The 16,710-nt window shown below is 50.8% G+C and overlaps 3 protein-coding genes across 3 annotated transcripts; 2 read left to right on the top strand and 1 right to left on the bottom strand.

Moving 5' to 3' along the window:
- The first annotated feature begins 241 nt into the window (after positions 1-241).
- Positions 242-3,886, top strand: ASPACDRAFT_74163 (SacI domain protein). The gene is made up of 3 exons (XM_020204135.1): positions 242-598; positions 775-1,514; positions 1,574-3,886. Exons 1-3 carry the CDS (start codon positions 388-390, stop codon positions 3,491-3,493), a joined length of 2,871 nt encoding a protein of 956 aa, XP_020060869.1. The 5' UTR covers positions 242-387; the 3' UTR covers positions 3,494-3,886.
- Positions 3,887-4,744: 858 nt separating this feature from the next.
- Positions 4,745-8,284, top strand: ASPACDRAFT_74164 (putative importin beta-2 subunit). Its single transcript, XM_020204136.1, has 3 exons — positions 4,745-4,877; positions 5,127-7,730; positions 7,785-8,284. The coding sequence occupies exons 1-3, from the start codon at positions 4,776-4,778 to the stop codon at positions 7,884-7,886; spliced, it is 2,808 nt and encodes a 935-aa protein (XP_020060870.1). The 5' UTR covers positions 4,745-4,775; the 3' UTR covers positions 7,887-8,284.
- Positions 8,285-10,056: 1,772 nt separating this feature from the next.
- Positions 10,057-11,957, bottom strand: ASPACDRAFT_38091 (putative C6 transcription factor RosA-like; the record flags this gene model as incomplete). Its single annotated transcript, XM_020200392.1, has 4 exons — positions 10,057-11,112; positions 11,165-11,429; positions 11,495-11,797; positions 11,848-11,957. The coding sequence occupies 4 exons, from the start codon at positions 11,955-11,957 to the stop codon at positions 10,057-10,059; spliced, it is 1,734 nt and encodes a 577-aa protein (XP_020060871.1).
- Between the last annotated feature and the right edge of the window lie 4,753 nt (positions 11,958-16,710).

Consider the following 16,710-nt stretch of genomic DNA (forward strand, 5'->3'; position numbering starts at 1 on the left):
TTTTTTTTTTGTATTTGTTGTTGACGCCTAGTCAGGAGGAGTATGAGTATGGCTACCACTATCCCCTCGTTTTGCCGACTAGAAAGTGTGACGTAGGGGTTGTTTTTTTCCTTCCAGCGGGAGTGGCTGGTGGTGGGGAAAAGACCATCGATGATGTCGCGCGGTGGGATTAAGCTCCATATTGGGTACAGACAGACATCCCACCACCACGCTCCAGCACCTCCAACCAGGAAAGCTTTTACTGGCCATGTGGTGGGTGCGCTGTGTATAGATTGTGAAGCTGCATTTCTACTTCTGACACTCTTTGTTGTTTCATCGTGATTCTTCATTCCCCAAGTTCCTCCTTGCGAGACTTGCAGAAGAGAGAGAGAAAAAAAAGTGGGCGATATGCCTGGATTGCTTCGGAAGCTGATCGTGGTCGCGACCGCTGATGGACTTGTCCTTCACCCCACAGGCAATGGCTTGCGGCATACTGGAAATATCGAGCCGTCTGCTATTCGCATCGATTATAAGACTAACCAAATCACATTACTTCCTGGCTCCGCCTCGGGACGTGACGATACGAGGGACTCCGGTTTAGAGATTCACGGTCTTGTCGGTATGTGTTGAATATCGCGATTTAGCCAAGACTCTAGAATGGACTGTGGATCATTCTGTTTCATCTTATCATGTGTATTTTGCGCGCGCATGCTCCTCTTCCCTCCTCGTGTTCTAGTTGATATCCTGGCCCATGAATAGGGATCATTCACTGATGGCTGTGTTCTGCGACCCAAGGGCTTCTATCCGTTGCATCGTATTCATTCCTCATCTCTATCACTCAACGCCAGCAAGTGGCTCAGATCCAGGGCAAGCCGATCTATACCATTACCAATGTCGCCGTAATCCCAACGTCATCTCAGGCGGACGCGAGTCGTGCAATCTCGCGGGCCAAGGAGAGTCTGCTGCAGGGCGAGGACAGTCACACCGAGACTGGTTCCGAGGATTCAGCCACGATATCTGATACAGAGACTGAGGGAGGCGATACTGAAGTCGGCACTGCGCCGGCTTCTCCGGAACAGGAGGTCTCTTACTCCCGGACACGCAGCGTTGGCAGCATCGCTGAAGATGTGATCGGAAAGAAGGTTCGCTTCGGACGGTTCGCGGCGAACTGGCTCTCCAGGAAGACACTGGGCCTGCCCGGACTCGGCACAGTTAACCAGGAATCAACCGAAGCGCCCATGGGAGATGTCAGGGAAAGCACGGCAGAGTCTTCCCCTACAATCGCCAAGGTGAACGAGGACGGTGAGGCAACCCCAGTGCCTCGAGGTGATGATGCTTCGTCAAAGAGTCTCGCAGAGCCGTTCGGTTCAGATCCTACGGTCGAGTTGCTGCCCAAGCTGCTGCGTTACACGGAGATGATTTTCTCATCGCGCAATTTTTTCTTCGCCTACGATTACGACCTTACCAGGAACCTTAGTGTGCAGGAGCCCTCGCTGACCACCCACCTCCCACTTCACAGATTGGTCGATGATATGGTGAGTACGCGGTCTTTCAAGCTATGGGGCGCTTTCAGTGGCTAACCTACCATGTCCAGTTTTTCTGGAATAGAAATCTGCTTGCGCCCTTCATCACAGCCGATGCTCACGGCTTCGCTCTGCCATTGATGCAAGGGTTCGTAGGTCAACGAGAATTCACGGTCGGGGCAACTCCGAAGCCTTCATCATCAGAATCAGGTAAATCAGACGAGCAACAGGTCACTGGCCGGATTCTGGGCGATAAGCAGGAGGCAGATACTGTCAAGACCGATGAGGAGAAGCGCGATTTTCTCGTCACTCTAATTTCTCGACGGTCGGTGAAGCGACCAGGCTTGCGATATCTCCGCCGTGGCGTGGATGACAATGGTAATACCGCCAACTTTGTTGAAACAGAACAGATTCTCTCGACGTCTGACTGGAATCCGACACGTAGTGTCTACTCGTTCCTACAAGTGCGAGGCTCGATCCCGCTATACTTCTCTCAGACCCCGTATGCATTCAAGCCAGTCCCCGTGCTGCATCATTCCACAGAGACGAACCAGCTCGCCTTTGACAGGCATTTCCGAAATCTGAGTCGGAGATACGGCAACGTTCAAGCAGTATCCCTCATAGATAAACAAGCTGGTGAATTGAAGCTCGGGGAGCAATACGAGAAATTTGCTCGGTCCTTGAATGAATCAGGCGGTATTGATGGTGCGCCACTCAAGATGGAGTGGTTTGACTTCCATAATGAATGCCGAGGGATGAAGTTTGAAAAAGTAAGCCGACTGGTCGACCGGCTGGAATCAACTTTGAGCGAATTTGGCGACACGATGGTGCAAAACGGTACCGTTCTCCGGCGCCAATCTGGGATCACGCGCACTAATTGCATGGACTGTCTCGATCGCACGGGTGTTGCGCAGTGTGCTTTTGGCCAGTGGGCTTTAGAGCGAGAGTTAAAGCAGGAAGGGATAGACCTCGACTTAAGACGTGATTCCTCGACACACTGGTTCAATACCCTCTGGGCGGACAATGGCGATGCGATTTCTAAGCAGTACTCCTCCACTGCTGCCTTGAAAGGAGACTACACCCGCACTCGAAAGCGGAATTATCGAGGAGCGTTGAACGACTTCGGGCTGACCCTGTCTCGTTACTACAACAACATTGTGAACGATTACTTTTCACAGGCCTGTATCGATTACCTGCTGGGTAACGTCACGACTGATGTCTTCCAGGAGTTTGCACTTGAGATGCAGACAACCGACCCAGGCATCTCCGTGCAGAAGCTTCGGCAGAATGCCATTGACACCAGTTGCAAGATCGTCATCAGCGATCAATCCGAGGAATTTCTCGGAGGCTGGACACTGCTAACTCCCCGACAGCCGAACACGCTCCGGACCATGCCATTTGAAGAGGCCGTCCTTCTTCTCACGGACGTTGCTCTGTATAGCTGCCGATTCGACTGGAACACGGACAAAGTGTTGTCCTACGAGCGGATTGATTTGTGCTCAGTGACCAGAATCAATTATGGAACCTATGTAACCTCTATCTTGACGGAGGCTCAGACTGATGAGCGCAGCAATGTCGGGTTGGTGGTGGACTATCGCGAAGGCGACAAGAACGCATTGAGGGTCAATACACGGTCTCTCCAGAGCCAGGTGCCTTCCACGAGTCTCGACCGTAGTGCGCGCCCGAGCAGTGAGTGGAGCATGTACTCGTGGTTCAAAGGCGCCCCGCACCCGGCCACCCGCCTGGTTGCATTCAAAGCCCTTCCACAGGTCATTGGGACTAGCAGTGTCAGCCCTTCGGACTGGGTTCGAAGCATCTGCGAGGAAATCGAGCGGGCCGTGACGGCAAGCGACCGGCACGGCCCTCCTGAAGATGGCAAACAGCGATCCCTGATTGATTCCTCGGACATTATCTCGTTGGAGGAAGCGAAGAAACGCACTGGATACCTGGAACATCTGGTGTATGACATTAAGAAACTGGTCTGGGCATGAGGATTGCATTTTGTTTTCGGCTTATCTCGAAGCAAGCGAGCGGAGTTAGATTGAATACTGCGATCATTTGGTGTCGACGATAGGCAATTATACATGTCAGGCATTGTGGGTATATGATTTCTGTTTGATAGTGAGAATTCAGCTCATGTCCTTCGAAGACTCTAGCCTGGTTCTCGATGGGATTCTGATCATGATGGTCCGCAACGGTCAACCTCATATCGTTGTATGTATCTCCCTGACCACGCAAAGAGACGCACGAGGGTCGATCTGTCGACTAAATTAAGCGGGCGTCCATGCATGTGCTGAGCATGCACGTGCGCACACTTTTCAATCATTCAGCCATGGAAAAAAGTGGTATATAGACCGGAAGAGAGCCACTTATGTTACTATGATAAAAGCCAGTGCGTTGTTTAATTTATCACTATCTCAGATAAAGTTGAAGGGGAAATAAATGCAAAACGTCAGTATCAGAGAGCTATGCCAGAGATAAGATATCGGTTTTTACTGTGCTGTACCATGACCGCTCAGGCAATTAGTGATCATACAGAACAGTACAGTACGGTACGGGGTGACCACCACCCACTTATCCCCCCTCGAAAAAAATGACGGTTTGGTGATTGTAGCCTTCTTATGAACTGTGCCTTTATTGTCTGTCATACGACCAACTTTTTATGGTTCTTTGTTGTATATACCTGGTGTGGTGTATGGCCGGTGTTCAGCAATCAATAATCTCCATTCGCCCCACGGTCGCCGGCCTTTCGTGGTTGGCCTGTTATCTTTGTACTGTACAGTACGTCGTTGGGTCATTGCTACAAGAGATCCGGCCTGACCCCATTGAATGATGTTCATATAGGACGAGTCTGACATTATTGTATTCTTGCTATTGAGCGGAAAAGAAAGAGCATAGAGATGGACAAAGCAAGGATGGAGTAATTACAGTAGTTACAGTAGTTGGTGGGAGAAGATGCTGCAGTGGTAATTAATGAGTTAATGAGAGAGTTGCCGCCTTTTTTTTTCCCAGCCAGACGGCGGGGTTTCCTTCCCTTTGGGCAAAACCACACTGCAGACTAATTCTCCCTGTTGCTGCTGCTGCTGCTGCTGCTGTTGCTACTACTACTACTACTCCTACTACCAAATTACTCCTACTACTCCTACTACTACTCTCTCCTTCCCGTCTCTCCCTCTCCCCGTCCTTCCCTCTCCCACTCCCGCATTTACTTCTTTCTGCCTCTGCGCCTCTCCCCCTCCCTCCCTCCTCCTCCTCCCCTTTTTCTTTTTCATCATGGAGTGGCAACCGCAGGATGAGCCATTGGGCCAGTTGGCCTGCTGTCTCAGGGATTCTTTGAACGGTTTCGATCGCTCGGCTCAAAAACAGGCCGAACAGGTGTGTGCTTCTTCTCCCCCTCCCCCTCCCACTCTCGCATCTGCGAATTTCTGTCTGCCCGCTTCGACTGTGTCTCTTCCTTTTACCAATACCGTCCCTGAGACCTTGCGCTTTTGTCAGCTCTTACCATATGTTATCACCCCATTTTCAAGAAACCTTCTGAGCTGGTCTGCTACTGTTTGAAAAAATAAAAAAAAATCAAAATGACTGACTGGAGCTCTCTTTCGATCTTTTTCTTTCATCTGATAGATGCTAGTACAAGCAACCTCCTCTCCAGATTATGTCAACTATATTACCTACCTCTTCTGCACTGCACAGCCTCCTTCGCATCTCGGTATGAACGATGAAACCTACAACCTAGTCCGTTTCGCCGCAGCTGTGAACCTCAAGACCAAAATCCGCGTCGCCTATGCCACAATCCCTCAGACCTCTCTCACCTATATTCGATCAGCGACTCTGACCAGTCTACGCGACAACAATTTACAAGTCCGGAACTTCGCCGGTACGATCATCACAGAGTTGGTTCAGCAAGCTGGATTGTTGGCATGGCCGGATGTTCTGAACGAGCTGCTGGCGCTTGTCGAGAATTCGGGAAACGTACCGAGCTTCACTCAGGAGGCAGCCATGTCCGCTCTCGCCAAGGTCTGCGAAGATAATCGCAAGATCTTGGATCGCGATTACCAAGGACAGTGTCCGCTCGACGTAATCATCCCGAAGCTGCTGGAGTTCACCTCCAACCAGAGCGCCAAGGTCCGTTCGATGGCCCTCCGCACAATCCACGTCTTCCTTCCCCACCGACCCAAGGCGCTTGTCGCCTCCCTCGATTTGTTCCTGTCGCAGTTGTTCCAATTGGCCAATGATGCTAGCACAGATGTCCGCCGGACGGTGTGTCAGACCTTCGCCCAACTGGTGGATTTCGCCCCGGAGAAATTGGTCCCGCACATGGAAGGGCTGGTCAACTATATCATCATGCAACAGAACAATCAGGAGGATCCGGAGCTCGCCCTCGATGCGGCGGAGTTTTGGCTGGTTGCGGGTGAACAGGTGAAGCTGCAGCAGCCACTAGCCCCGCATATGTCCCAGATCGTGCCCGTCTTGCTGCGGAGTATGGTTTATGATGAGGACGAGGCCAACCGCTTGGCGGCAGAGGGCGAGGATGCGGAGGAAGAAGATCGCGATCAAGATCTTAGACCTCAGTTTGCGAAGTCGAAAGCCGCTCGTCTGGATACTTCTAAGCCGGACCAAGCCAACGGCAATCCCGCTCCTGAGGACGATGACGATGAGCTGAGTGAGGGTGAGATCGAGGATTCGGAGTTTGGAGACGATCCTGAGGATGAGTGGACCCTCCGCAAGTGCTCCGCTGCGGCCTTGGACGTGTTTTCCAACGTCTACCACGACCCGATCTTCGAAACCATCCTGCCCTATCTAATGGACACCCTTCGTCATGAACAGTGGACACAGCGCGAAGCTGCTGTTCTAACTTTGGGGGCCGTCGCTGATGGTTGCATGGATGCGGTCACGCCCCACCTCCCGGAGCTCGTTCCTTATCTGATCTCGTGCCTCAATGATTCTCAGCCAGTCGTTCGCCAGATCACTTGCTGGTGCTTGGGACGGTATTCCGAGTGGGCTTCCCATCTGGCCGACCCTGCGGAAAGGGCCCGCTACTTTGAGCCCATGATGGATGGCATCCTACGTCGCATGCTGGATGGGAACAAGAAGGTTCAAGAGGCAGCTGCGTCGGCTTTTGCAAGTCTTGAGGAGAAGTCCGATGCCAACCTGATCCCTTACTGTGAACCCATCCTTCAGCAGTTTGTTCAGTGTTTCGGGAAATACAAGGATCGGAACATGTACATCCTGTACGATTGTGTGCAGACCTTGGCGGAGTGCGTCATGGGTGAGTTGGCGCAACCTCAGTTGGTGAACATCTTGATGCCTGCTCTTATCGACCGCTATAACAAGATCACCGACCAGTCTCGGGAGCTTTTCCCTCTGCTCGAGTGCCTTGGGTATATTGCCGCCGCTTACGGAGATGCATTCGCCCCATTTGCGCAACCTCTTTTCCAGCGCTGCATCAAGATCATCTATGAGAACCTGCAGGAGTATATGGCCTCAGTCAGCAACCAGGGTGTCGAGGAGCCTGACAAGGATTTCTTGGTTACTAGCTTGGACCTTCTGAGCGCAATCATCCAGGCGATCGACCCGCAGAAGAGCGGCGAACTGGTGGCCAACTCCCAGCCCCGGTTCTTCGATCTCCTCTGCTTCTGTATGGAGGACCCAAACTATGAGGTCCGTCAGTCGTCGTACGCGCTGCTGGGTGATTGTGCCATCAACATCTTCCCCCAACTCGAGCCCTTCATCCCTCAGATCATGCCAACTCTGATCCAGCAACTTGATCTGGATACGATCCGAGATGACGATCGGCACACGGGATTCAGTGTGCTCAACAACGCCTGCTGGTCTTGCGGTGAGATCGCGGTCAACGAGAAGGCGGCTTTGTCGCCGTACGTCGAGAAGCTGTACCAAAGGCTCTACATCATCATCAACAACAACGAGGAGATTATTGATTCTGTGAACGAGAACGCTGCGATGGCGCTGGGTCGGCTGGGAATCTGCTGCTCGGATCAACTTGCGCCTCGTCTGGGCGAGTACGCTGGCGTCTTTTTGAAGTCGATGAACAAGATCGAATTCACCCGCGAGAAGGCGTCGGCGTTCTTGGGCTTCAACCAAGTAGTCATGAAGAACCCGCAAGCCATGGAGTCATTCCTGGGCGATTTCTTCCAGGCCATTGCGGCCTTTCCCAGCAAGTCTTTGAACCAGGATGACTACCGGGACATTCAAACATCTTTCCAGCAGGTATGTATATGAATTTTCACTACGGTCCGAGATTGCGCTAACTGGGGGTTGTAGGTTCTGCAAGGCTACAAAAATATGATACCCAACTTCGATACCTTCCTGTCGCAACTTCCGGCCCACGTTGCCCAGAGACTTCGTTCTGTATATCAGATTTAGATCTATAATTTTTCATGTTAATGTCCCATCTGAAAGTTTCAAAATATCACATGGCGAAAGGCGTATAAAATTTCCATTCTCCTTACTTTCTTCTTTTCTGTTCCGTCCCTTCCTGTTCCAAGTTCCTGGCTTTTGAACTTGAGTCGCTCGTTGTTTTCATGCCGGGGACAGGACGTACTCGCAGTTGATCTGTCTCGGATGTCTGCCATATGTGAATGTGGATGTGGAGAGGTTTAGTCTTACGGCCCATGTGTGGCGTCATGACCATCACGAGGATTCATGAGGGAGTGGCAGGATGACCTGAGTAGCCATGGTAGGGATGCGATGCGATACATGCTGGTCTGTATACACGTATGTGATCATGATGAGATGAGGATTGCATATGATGGACTTGTCACCGAGTTTGAAGTTCTTTAGTCTTCTACCTAGCCTTACATAGATTCTATTTTAGTTTTAGAAAAGTACATGATGAACAGACCTTGTCCTTCTCCCGTTCCACTATGGTTACTTCAACATTAGTCGTGGTGCGCCTTGGGATTCATCGCTCTCCATCATCCTCATCCCGAACCCAACCAGTCAACCCAACCAACCACATCAGAGCCAACTTCTGATCTTCTTCTGCATTTATCGGATACAATACATACTACATATGTAGGCAAATTAGCCTTCTCGATGATGTTGACCCTTCAGCTAAATTACTGCTTACTGCTTACTGCTTACTACTTACTACTTACTACTAGCCTAAACTGCTAGTCCTGTCACTTACACTTAGTCTACTCTAGTCTCGCGTAATTAATCTCGATTAATTGATCAACTCGGCAAACACGGAGATGACATTAATCGGGGGTGGGACTGTTTAAGGAGGGTAAGACATATGAGTAGGTGGATATGCACTAGGTACAGTACAGAACCTAGACATGGCATGTTCCGACCAGAACCGAACGAGAGAACCCACTCCGTTCACGACCAAGGTAAAGCAGTCTGATTAGTGGTCTCGGGAGAAGGATTCCCAAGTGGTTGTTTTGTGTCAGTTGTGTCAGTCCGGGTGAGTGAGATTTTTGGGGCCCCGTTCGATACTAATGTCGTGATCGGCAAGAAGCCAAGGCCAAGGCCCCTAAGGGAGGGATTCGCCACGTGCTGGCTGGCTCATGCCCATGCCCATGCCCATGCCACTGGGCTGAGGACTGGACTGTACTAACTTACTGTGCATACCCCATAGGGGAACAGAAGGAGGGTCGAGTCGAGTCGAGTCGAGTCGAGTCGAGTCGAGTCGAGGCCGTTCAGGCGGTGGGTGCATGCAGAGTTTCTAGCCTAGTGGGTTTTGAGGTAAGTGCAGTTACTGACAGGGTCAGACTAGACCATCTAGTGAGTTTCTTCTTCGAGGTCGGATCAATCTATTTCGGCGAATTCGGAGAATCTTCGATCTACAGATTCCTTTGAGTGGGGTTGTCGAGCCCGACTTTGGCAGCCTTGCTGGATGGATGGATGAAAGTGTAAAACGACTCGTCGTTTCATCCTATGCCAGATTTGCATTATTCAGTAAATAGTATTCATCATTATCATTGAAAACTCAATCATGTTGTGAGTAGGTATTGTAGACAAGTGGTTGGTGGTTTTGTTCATGTCATCGTCATCACACGTGTGGTGGTATAGTTTGTAGGTCAATCAACAAGAGGCAAAAAATGTTCCCAAGAATCCGATCCCCTGTCCAAAATCCCTTGCCTCATCGTACCCTGATTATAACACAGCCCTAACGCCGAGGGTATATCGCCAATGGATTATCACATCCCATTCCCAGGCTCCTTGTCGTCCCATCCCGCCCTAGCCCTCTGCAGGCTAGTAGGCTTCGCTCCGCTTTCAGTTGCAATCCATGCTGCACAGCCCATACCCCAGCTGTGGGAATGAGGAAGATTGTCACAGCGTTGGAGAGAGAGAAACGAAATCTCAATCACTGGCATAGCATGGAAAGCAGAATAAAGATGGGAAGAGTATAAAAGAAGAAAAGAAAGGGAAAAAAAAAAAAAAAAAAAAAAAAGGAAAAAGAGTTTCATGTCCGCTCTATTCAACCATTCGCTCCCATAACCAAATCCCGATTTATGCCGTATTTTGTTCCGTAGCACCAGGAGAGAGAAGAAAAAAATAAGAAAAAGATATGTTCACACCCCAATCGCTAGGTGCACACACTGCCATTCCATCCTGCTTCTGGAACATGGTAGGCCCCGAACACGGGGTGGGGTTCTTCGTAGAACTGCATATTCAGCCCTACGGATCCATCCACACGTGGCAGCTCCCCGCAGACCACATCATTCATGTATGGAGGCGGGAAGAGGGGCGAGTGCTGCAGCGACCCGGTATGACTGTAATCTGACAAGTCCTCGCGTGGATCGGAGAGTAACCCGGGCGACGAAGGGTAGAGAGCCTGAGAGGAAGGAGGAGCTGTCACATAGGACCCGGTGACATCGAATTGAGGACTGGCGATCGTAACGGCGGGGGGCGACTGAAGGGGCGGAGTGTAGGGGGCATAGGTGGCGGAGGCTGAGGACGGAGAAGAAGAGGAGGCGAGGCGGTAGTCGTGGGCATTGTGGTAGGGACTGGGAGGGGCAGGCGAATAGTGGTCGATTGAGGTGCGGGGAGACCATTGTAGACGGCTCTTGTATTTCGCAACGATATGACGAGGAAGGTCCATAAACGATAGCGCGAGCTGAACCTCCGGGTTAAACGGATCCGTCGCGCTTCGTGAGACGATGAGCCGGTAGATCTCCTCAATCGGGCCCAGAGACAGTGGACCTAGATAAGCCCCTCCCAAATCGGGGAACAAGCTGTCCAGAACGACTCCGACGCCAAAGAATTGCGCCAGGATGGAAAGAGAACCGACATCTGCGTCTTCTGGCCGCAGCATGGCCGGTGGAAGCCAGAACAGCCACCGGCGGAGCGGTTGCATCCGCTCAAAAGCCTGTTCGGGTGTCTGGGAGAGAAGATCTCGCTGGAAGTGTCGTACAAATTCGAGGAGCTCGCCAATCCGACGATAATGATCGTGGTTGTGCGAAGTCCGCTTCTGGATTGCCTGCAGTGCTACCATGACTTGGTCGAGGCTAGCCAGATCCTCGTCCTGGAACTGGTAGCCAGACATGACTGGCGTGTTCGTGCAGCCCAGGTATCTCTGGTTCTCCAAATACATAGCCAGCTCTGACTCATGTTTCCAACTGGGATGCATCGAGTTCAAGACCTTTTCTCCCTGTTAGTATTTCGTTCGCTACCACACGGATTAGGTGACATACTGTAGTCAGACCCTGCTGCAATGAGGCCCAACTCTGCCATTCCGAAGCCTGCCAGGACAGGAGAATGGAGGAAGCAAGGATCGCATCACAGTTGTCTTGGGAGAATGTGCCGATCGCCTTATGGAGTCTTTGGATGGCAATCCCTCGATGGTGATATGCCAGCTGTTTGGTCTCTTGATTGCGAGTGATCCATGCCAAGTGAGAAGCTGCCATGGTCAAGATGGAGCTCATGACGAAGTCATTGGAGAGGGCAATGGTGAGGAAGCTAGCGCGCAGACAGTATAAGCCAAATGTTCGCGGTAGCTTATTGCAATTGCAAAAGACACTTACGTTGGCATCTTTTGAGCCCAAATGGTGCAGTTACCGAGCCCACGACGGTGGAGATCGATGGAGAGGCCGATGATGTGGTGGACCAGCCGCAGGTCGGTCCGTGATAGCTTACTCCAGCTATTGCGAGGGAAGTGCATCAACTCGGGGAATGGAGGCACGCCCGTGACGTGCCAGTTCTTGATCTCTGCCTCGATTTCTGCTGACATGAGGAGGTCGGGAACGTTGCGGATCGAGGAGGCCTCCTCGTGCACCGCCGCGACATCCATATAGTCACAGCGACAGTTGTGCTTGGTGCAGTTGCGGCTACTTCGGGGTCAGCAGTCGACATATCATCAGAAACAGAGTGATTGTACCATTGAGGAAAGGTTTCATCGCAGCGAATGTGACGTCTCTTGCATGTCTTGCAACCAAAACGAGACTTGGTGTGGCTCTTGCGAGGCGGACCACCACCAGGACCAGCCATGTTGTCCGACTACTCGGGGTAGCTGTGTTAAAAAGTGTTGTGAGATCTTCGAACACGATCTGTGCCACCAAGCAACAGGCACAGAGCACAGGAAGGTGGTCGTTGAAGGGTGAATCTGGATGGTGGAGAGCGAGCGTGGGGGACAGGAGGAAGATCTGGAGTAGGTAAACGAAAGGTGGTGGATGATGAAGAGGGTCAGGATGCGGAGATGGGCCAGTCGCGGGATAGTATGATCTAATATATCCAAGGGAAATAATAAGACCACACAAAAGTGACTATCAGATCATGGGCGCCCACGATAGGTCGAAGTAATGCAGAGTCCAAAAATAACCTCGAGCCGCAGCCCCAGGCGAAGATGAACAGACAGAATACACGTGGGAAATACGAGAAAACGGTGCAGTTGAGAGTGTCAGTGGCCGGCCTTATATTTTGGACTCGGTCTTCTTCTTGATTGCAATCGCTTGGCTACCCTTGGCCCTAAACCACTCTCGGAGACACAAGTAGTGGACAAGGAGGAGGGTGTGTGTGAGAGAGAGAGGAAGAGGTGAGGGGGGGGGTGTAGGGATATGAAATAGACGAATGAAGCTGGAGACAGACAGACTGGGGGGGTGTGAGAGCAAAAAGATGGAGGAATACACTGAGTATAAAAAGACGCAGGATAACAGAACACAGACAGACAGGCCCAGCACCGGCCGGCCGGTAAGAAAGGATGCCAGCCACTTTCAGCTGCGGGTCGAGGGACCGTTACGGTGGATTGGCATCGAGGTAATTTTGGGTTGATCAGAATTAAAAATCATGGGTCAGTCCGATAATCTTAACATGTACTCCATAAATAATAATGATTAATTAGATAGGAAAGGAATGGAAATCCAAATGAAACTCGAGACAAAAAATAATTAGAATAATAAAATAAGCTGAAGAGCCTAGTCTACGGGGAATAGTCTAGTATAGCGAACCAGAGAATGACAAAACCAAAATCAGTAAATAACACAGCTAGCGGGCAGTGTACTGGCAGTCTGTCCATACGGCCGTGACGAAGCACCAATCGAAAAAAGAAACCATCATCATCATAATAATAATAATAAATTCTCCATCCTTAAAATAAAACCAATTAAGCTAAGAACGGGTCGAATCTCTGGGGATAGACTAGGAGCCAAGATGTTGAGCGCCACGGTACGACCGGTCAGATGCTGATCTCCAGCAGAACCACAGTTCCAGTCATGGTGAACAATGCAGGACTAGAACAGGCGATAAGAAAATAAATCAATGGTAATAGAGAAAGGGAAAAAAAAAAAAGTAGACACTGCTCCTGTGGCATGAAGGACCATACACAGCCCAATAGTTAGACCAAATCGAACTCGAGGTTCCGCAGAAGTCAGCAGCAACAACAAAAACAATAATAAGCAAAGAAAGACCATTGTCTGGTCTATAGGTTCGAGCCCTGTCTCGACTGCTCCAATGCTCAGGATGAATGGAACCATTCAGCGATTACAGCAGATGTGGCCGTCATGACGATAGAAGATGACTCCTGGTTAGCCTGTGATTACTTATGTAGTCGAGTTAGTGTATAGATTAGTAGCTAATTGACTAGGGAGTTGATTAGGTATGATAGTGTGCAGATTTCGCATCTGATACTGCTCAGCGCATGGGTTCTGATCTCTAATCACTTGCTAAGCACAAGAATCACGACTAGAGGGGACTTTGAGCCTCCTCGACTGGATCGGGATTAGTTTGATTGTGACTAGGCCAAAACTAGCCCCGGCTGGTGAGGTCCATCCATGATCCATTCAGGATCCATCCAGAATGAGGAATCCACTTTCTGCTTCGGGATAGTCTGGAAAATCATCATTGGTCGCTACGATAGCCCCCAGTCGCTCAGCCCGCCAAAAGGCCAATGAAGACGGAGGGCACCGGGGGAGCCACATGGCAGCATCACCGCCAGGTGCTTGGGCCATCAAGGTTGAAACACCCGAAGCAGATTTCATTTTTGCCTCCCTGTCAGAAGAAGGCCAGCGAATATGTGTGTCAGCAAAAATAAGTTGAATAACTAACTAAATAACTGACTACTAATCAACTAACCTCCCTTTCCGCAGGAGGAATGCTGGACCCGATTGATGAAGAGATAGCGACGGAACGAATAAGAAGAGAGAAAGAAAACGTAGGTGAAAAGACTAAATGAAATGAGAATCAAAAATAAGAAATAAGAAATAACTCCTGTGGTACGTAGGAGGCTATCTGTTTCAACCACAAGAGGTGATGCATCCAAATCAAACCCGCTGGACCTCCCGCGCTGTCGGACAAAGCAGCAGGTCGGGTCTAAGCCTCCCAGACAATCGGGAATTATTCAAGGTGAACCCCGGATGCCATTCCAATTCCCCGTCACCTTCTTCAAACCTAAAAATGCTGTCTCTTTTAATGTCTATCTACTCCGTACATTCTATCTCCCCCTTAGACTCCGTATCAGAATAGCATTCACAGTAAGGGAACCCAATTACCCCTTGAGCCGGAATCAGACCATCGAAGCGAAGTGCCACAGCGAATCTAGCCCCGCGGGTCTTAGGGCGGTTTGTGGTTTGGTGGTTTGGTTGTGTGGTTTGTGGTGGTGATGGTGGTGGCGGTAGGGGGGTTGTCACCGACGGACAAGCCTCCTCTAAACTCTCTCTCGCCCCAAAGGGCGAGTAATGGTGGGCTCCAAAAAGTATGGTAGGTTGGCACGCCTCCTTCTCCTTCACCCGTAGGAGGGCTTAGAGACGAGAGACAGAGAGGGAAAAGTCTGGACGGGGTCTGCGGATTCCTCAACCCAAACTCTGGCGGGAACGTAAACATGGTTCCGCGTTGCTGGCTCGCTGTCTCTTACCGAAACCTCAGGCTCGACAATGGTCGGGATAGCTTTCCCCGTCTTACGAGTTGGGGCAATCTGCTACTTTGGTACGGACGAGTACTATACCGTAGGTAGTGTAGTCTCTATACTAAGTATGTTCTGTATGTGCTGGACATCATATGTAATTATGTACAAACCTCGAAGCTGAGGGATCTTGGTTCGGGTCCGGGGACCAGGCGAGTCCCCTTAACTACCAGATCCATGACACCCTCATTGACCTGCTGAAAGCTATGGGCATGGACCAGCCCATAACAAGGCAAAGAGTCCAGACCCCCCGAAGCTCCGATCTATAGTGGCGTTGACTTCTGCTGGACAAAAGGAGTTCCCGTGAGCGTTCCCCTGGGCAAGAACCATATCAATGATGACTCGGTCACGCTGTCAGGGTCATCACCTCGCCGGATCGGATGAGTTTAGACGAGAGTGGACACCGATCAGCTTCGCCTGTCGGCAGTGAGTCTAATTTTGATTGCTATAGACTCATGGAGATTTAGGGATGAACGGGTTTAAGCTCCTTTGGCTAGTGAGGAACTTTATTATCTTCAAGACCCCGCTTTTTCCAAACTGCCACAGCCGTGTTCCCTCTTCGCAGGGCCGATCCCAATGGGCGGACCACCCAGTCAACGTTTGGGACGGGCACTGATCCTTGTCCTCCTTGGCTGGACAGGCCCATGATGGTCGTGCTGGGAACTGGGAAGAGAAGACTGGAGGGCAAGCGAACCCCTCCAGATGACTTTGCAATCGATGACGGTTACCTTGTAGCTGGTCGGGAATTAGAACCACCACCTTAACTCTTGTATATGAGTCTTCTATGGAGTATAGGTAACATACTAGTACCAACTTTGCCAGACGGAAAAGGTGGAGAATGATGCTCACTCACGGGGCCAAAGAAATCCATTGCTATAATAAGCGACCGAGTGATGAAGATGGATTTACTTACTTGGTTAATCGCCTTTGGACCTTCCTTCCCCGCCCTCAGTAGTAATCAAAGTGGTTAACTCCTTCCCATCCGTCCCTCGTGGAATTGTCAACTTTTGTCGATGGCCGACTTCCCCTCCCCGCCGCCGAGCACACTATACACTGCATTCACCTCCCCTGCTGCCCTCTGCTGCCCACGGAGGGTCGCACGCCGACACCCCTATAATGAATAGAAAGAGCTATGCATTTGCCTTGCGAGGCGGACCGAGCGCACTTCTGGTTGCTCTGTTCATGGTGCCTGAGAATAACCCTCCTTCTCGCTTCCACTGATCAAAAGAGCAGTGAGGCCAAGACACGCCTCAATGGCCCATGTCACAACCTTAATGTGCACTAAAGAGACCACCACCAGGCTTACCAGCAGTTGCCCTGCCTCGTAGTACGCCAACGCGCTGTAAGGTCTTCCTTCCCCCCTCCCTTTCCCCCTGATCTGTTCTGATCGTTATGAGTGTGGGCAATGTGGTCTAGTGCGGACTACGCGGACCCTCTCTTTCTTCGCCTCCACGGGGTGCACATTAGACCATTACTCATGGTTCGGTCCAGCGACACCGGTTTCATCCGAATTTCTCCAGAGCATGGGCCGATTACTCTACGTTTGGAGCATTCCACTCCATGACGGGACATCATCGGCTTTCTCTCTCTCTTCAAAAACCACAACAGCAATGAACTGGTAGCCGCCGCCCCTCTTAGCCTTAGCGGCATCAATGGCAAGTCTCCTATTACCAAACTGAATGGGGTCATCGCAGCCGAGCACTGCGCCATTGCACACACCACACACCAAACCACAAGCAGATATGCAGGTGGCGCATGGTGGATGGGTACTAGGTAGTCACTCTTCTCTCTTGGTTTCTCCTTACCGAGCACAATTGTCTACAACAATTAGTCTACTAAGAAGACCCT

This window comes from Aspergillus aculeatus (assembly GCF_001890905.1).
Source record: "Aspergillus aculeatus ATCC 16872 unplaced genomic scaffold ASPACscaffold_1, whole genome shotgun sequence".
In the NCBI taxonomy this organism is placed as follows: Eukaryota; Fungi; Ascomycota; class Eurotiomycetes; order Eurotiales; family Aspergillaceae; genus Aspergillus; species Aspergillus aculeatus.

Coding starts and splice junctions, on each gene's coding strand:
- ASPACDRAFT_74163 (XM_020204135.1), top strand. CDS start 388: ATGCCTGGATTGCTTCGGAAGCTGATCGTGGTCGCGACCGCTGATGGA. Junction 599..774: donor AGAGATTCACGGTCTTGTCG/GTATGTGTTGAA, acceptor CTGCGACCCAAG/GGCTTCTATCCGTTGCATCG. Junction 1,515..1,573: donor ACAGATTGGTCGATGATATG/GTGAGTACGCGG, acceptor TACCATGTCCAG/TTTTTCTGGAATAGAAATCT.
- ASPACDRAFT_74164 (XM_020204136.1), top strand. CDS start 4,776: ATGGAGTGGCAACCGCAGGATGAGCCATTGGGCCAGTTGGCCTGCTGT. Junction 4,878..5,126: donor CTCAAAAACAGGCCGAACAG/GTGTGTGCTTCT, acceptor TTCATCTGATAG/ATGCTAGTACAAGCAACCTC. Junction 7,731..7,784: donor TTCAAACATCTTTCCAGCAG/GTATGTATATGA, acceptor TGGGGGTTGTAG/GTTCTGCAAGGCTACAAAAA.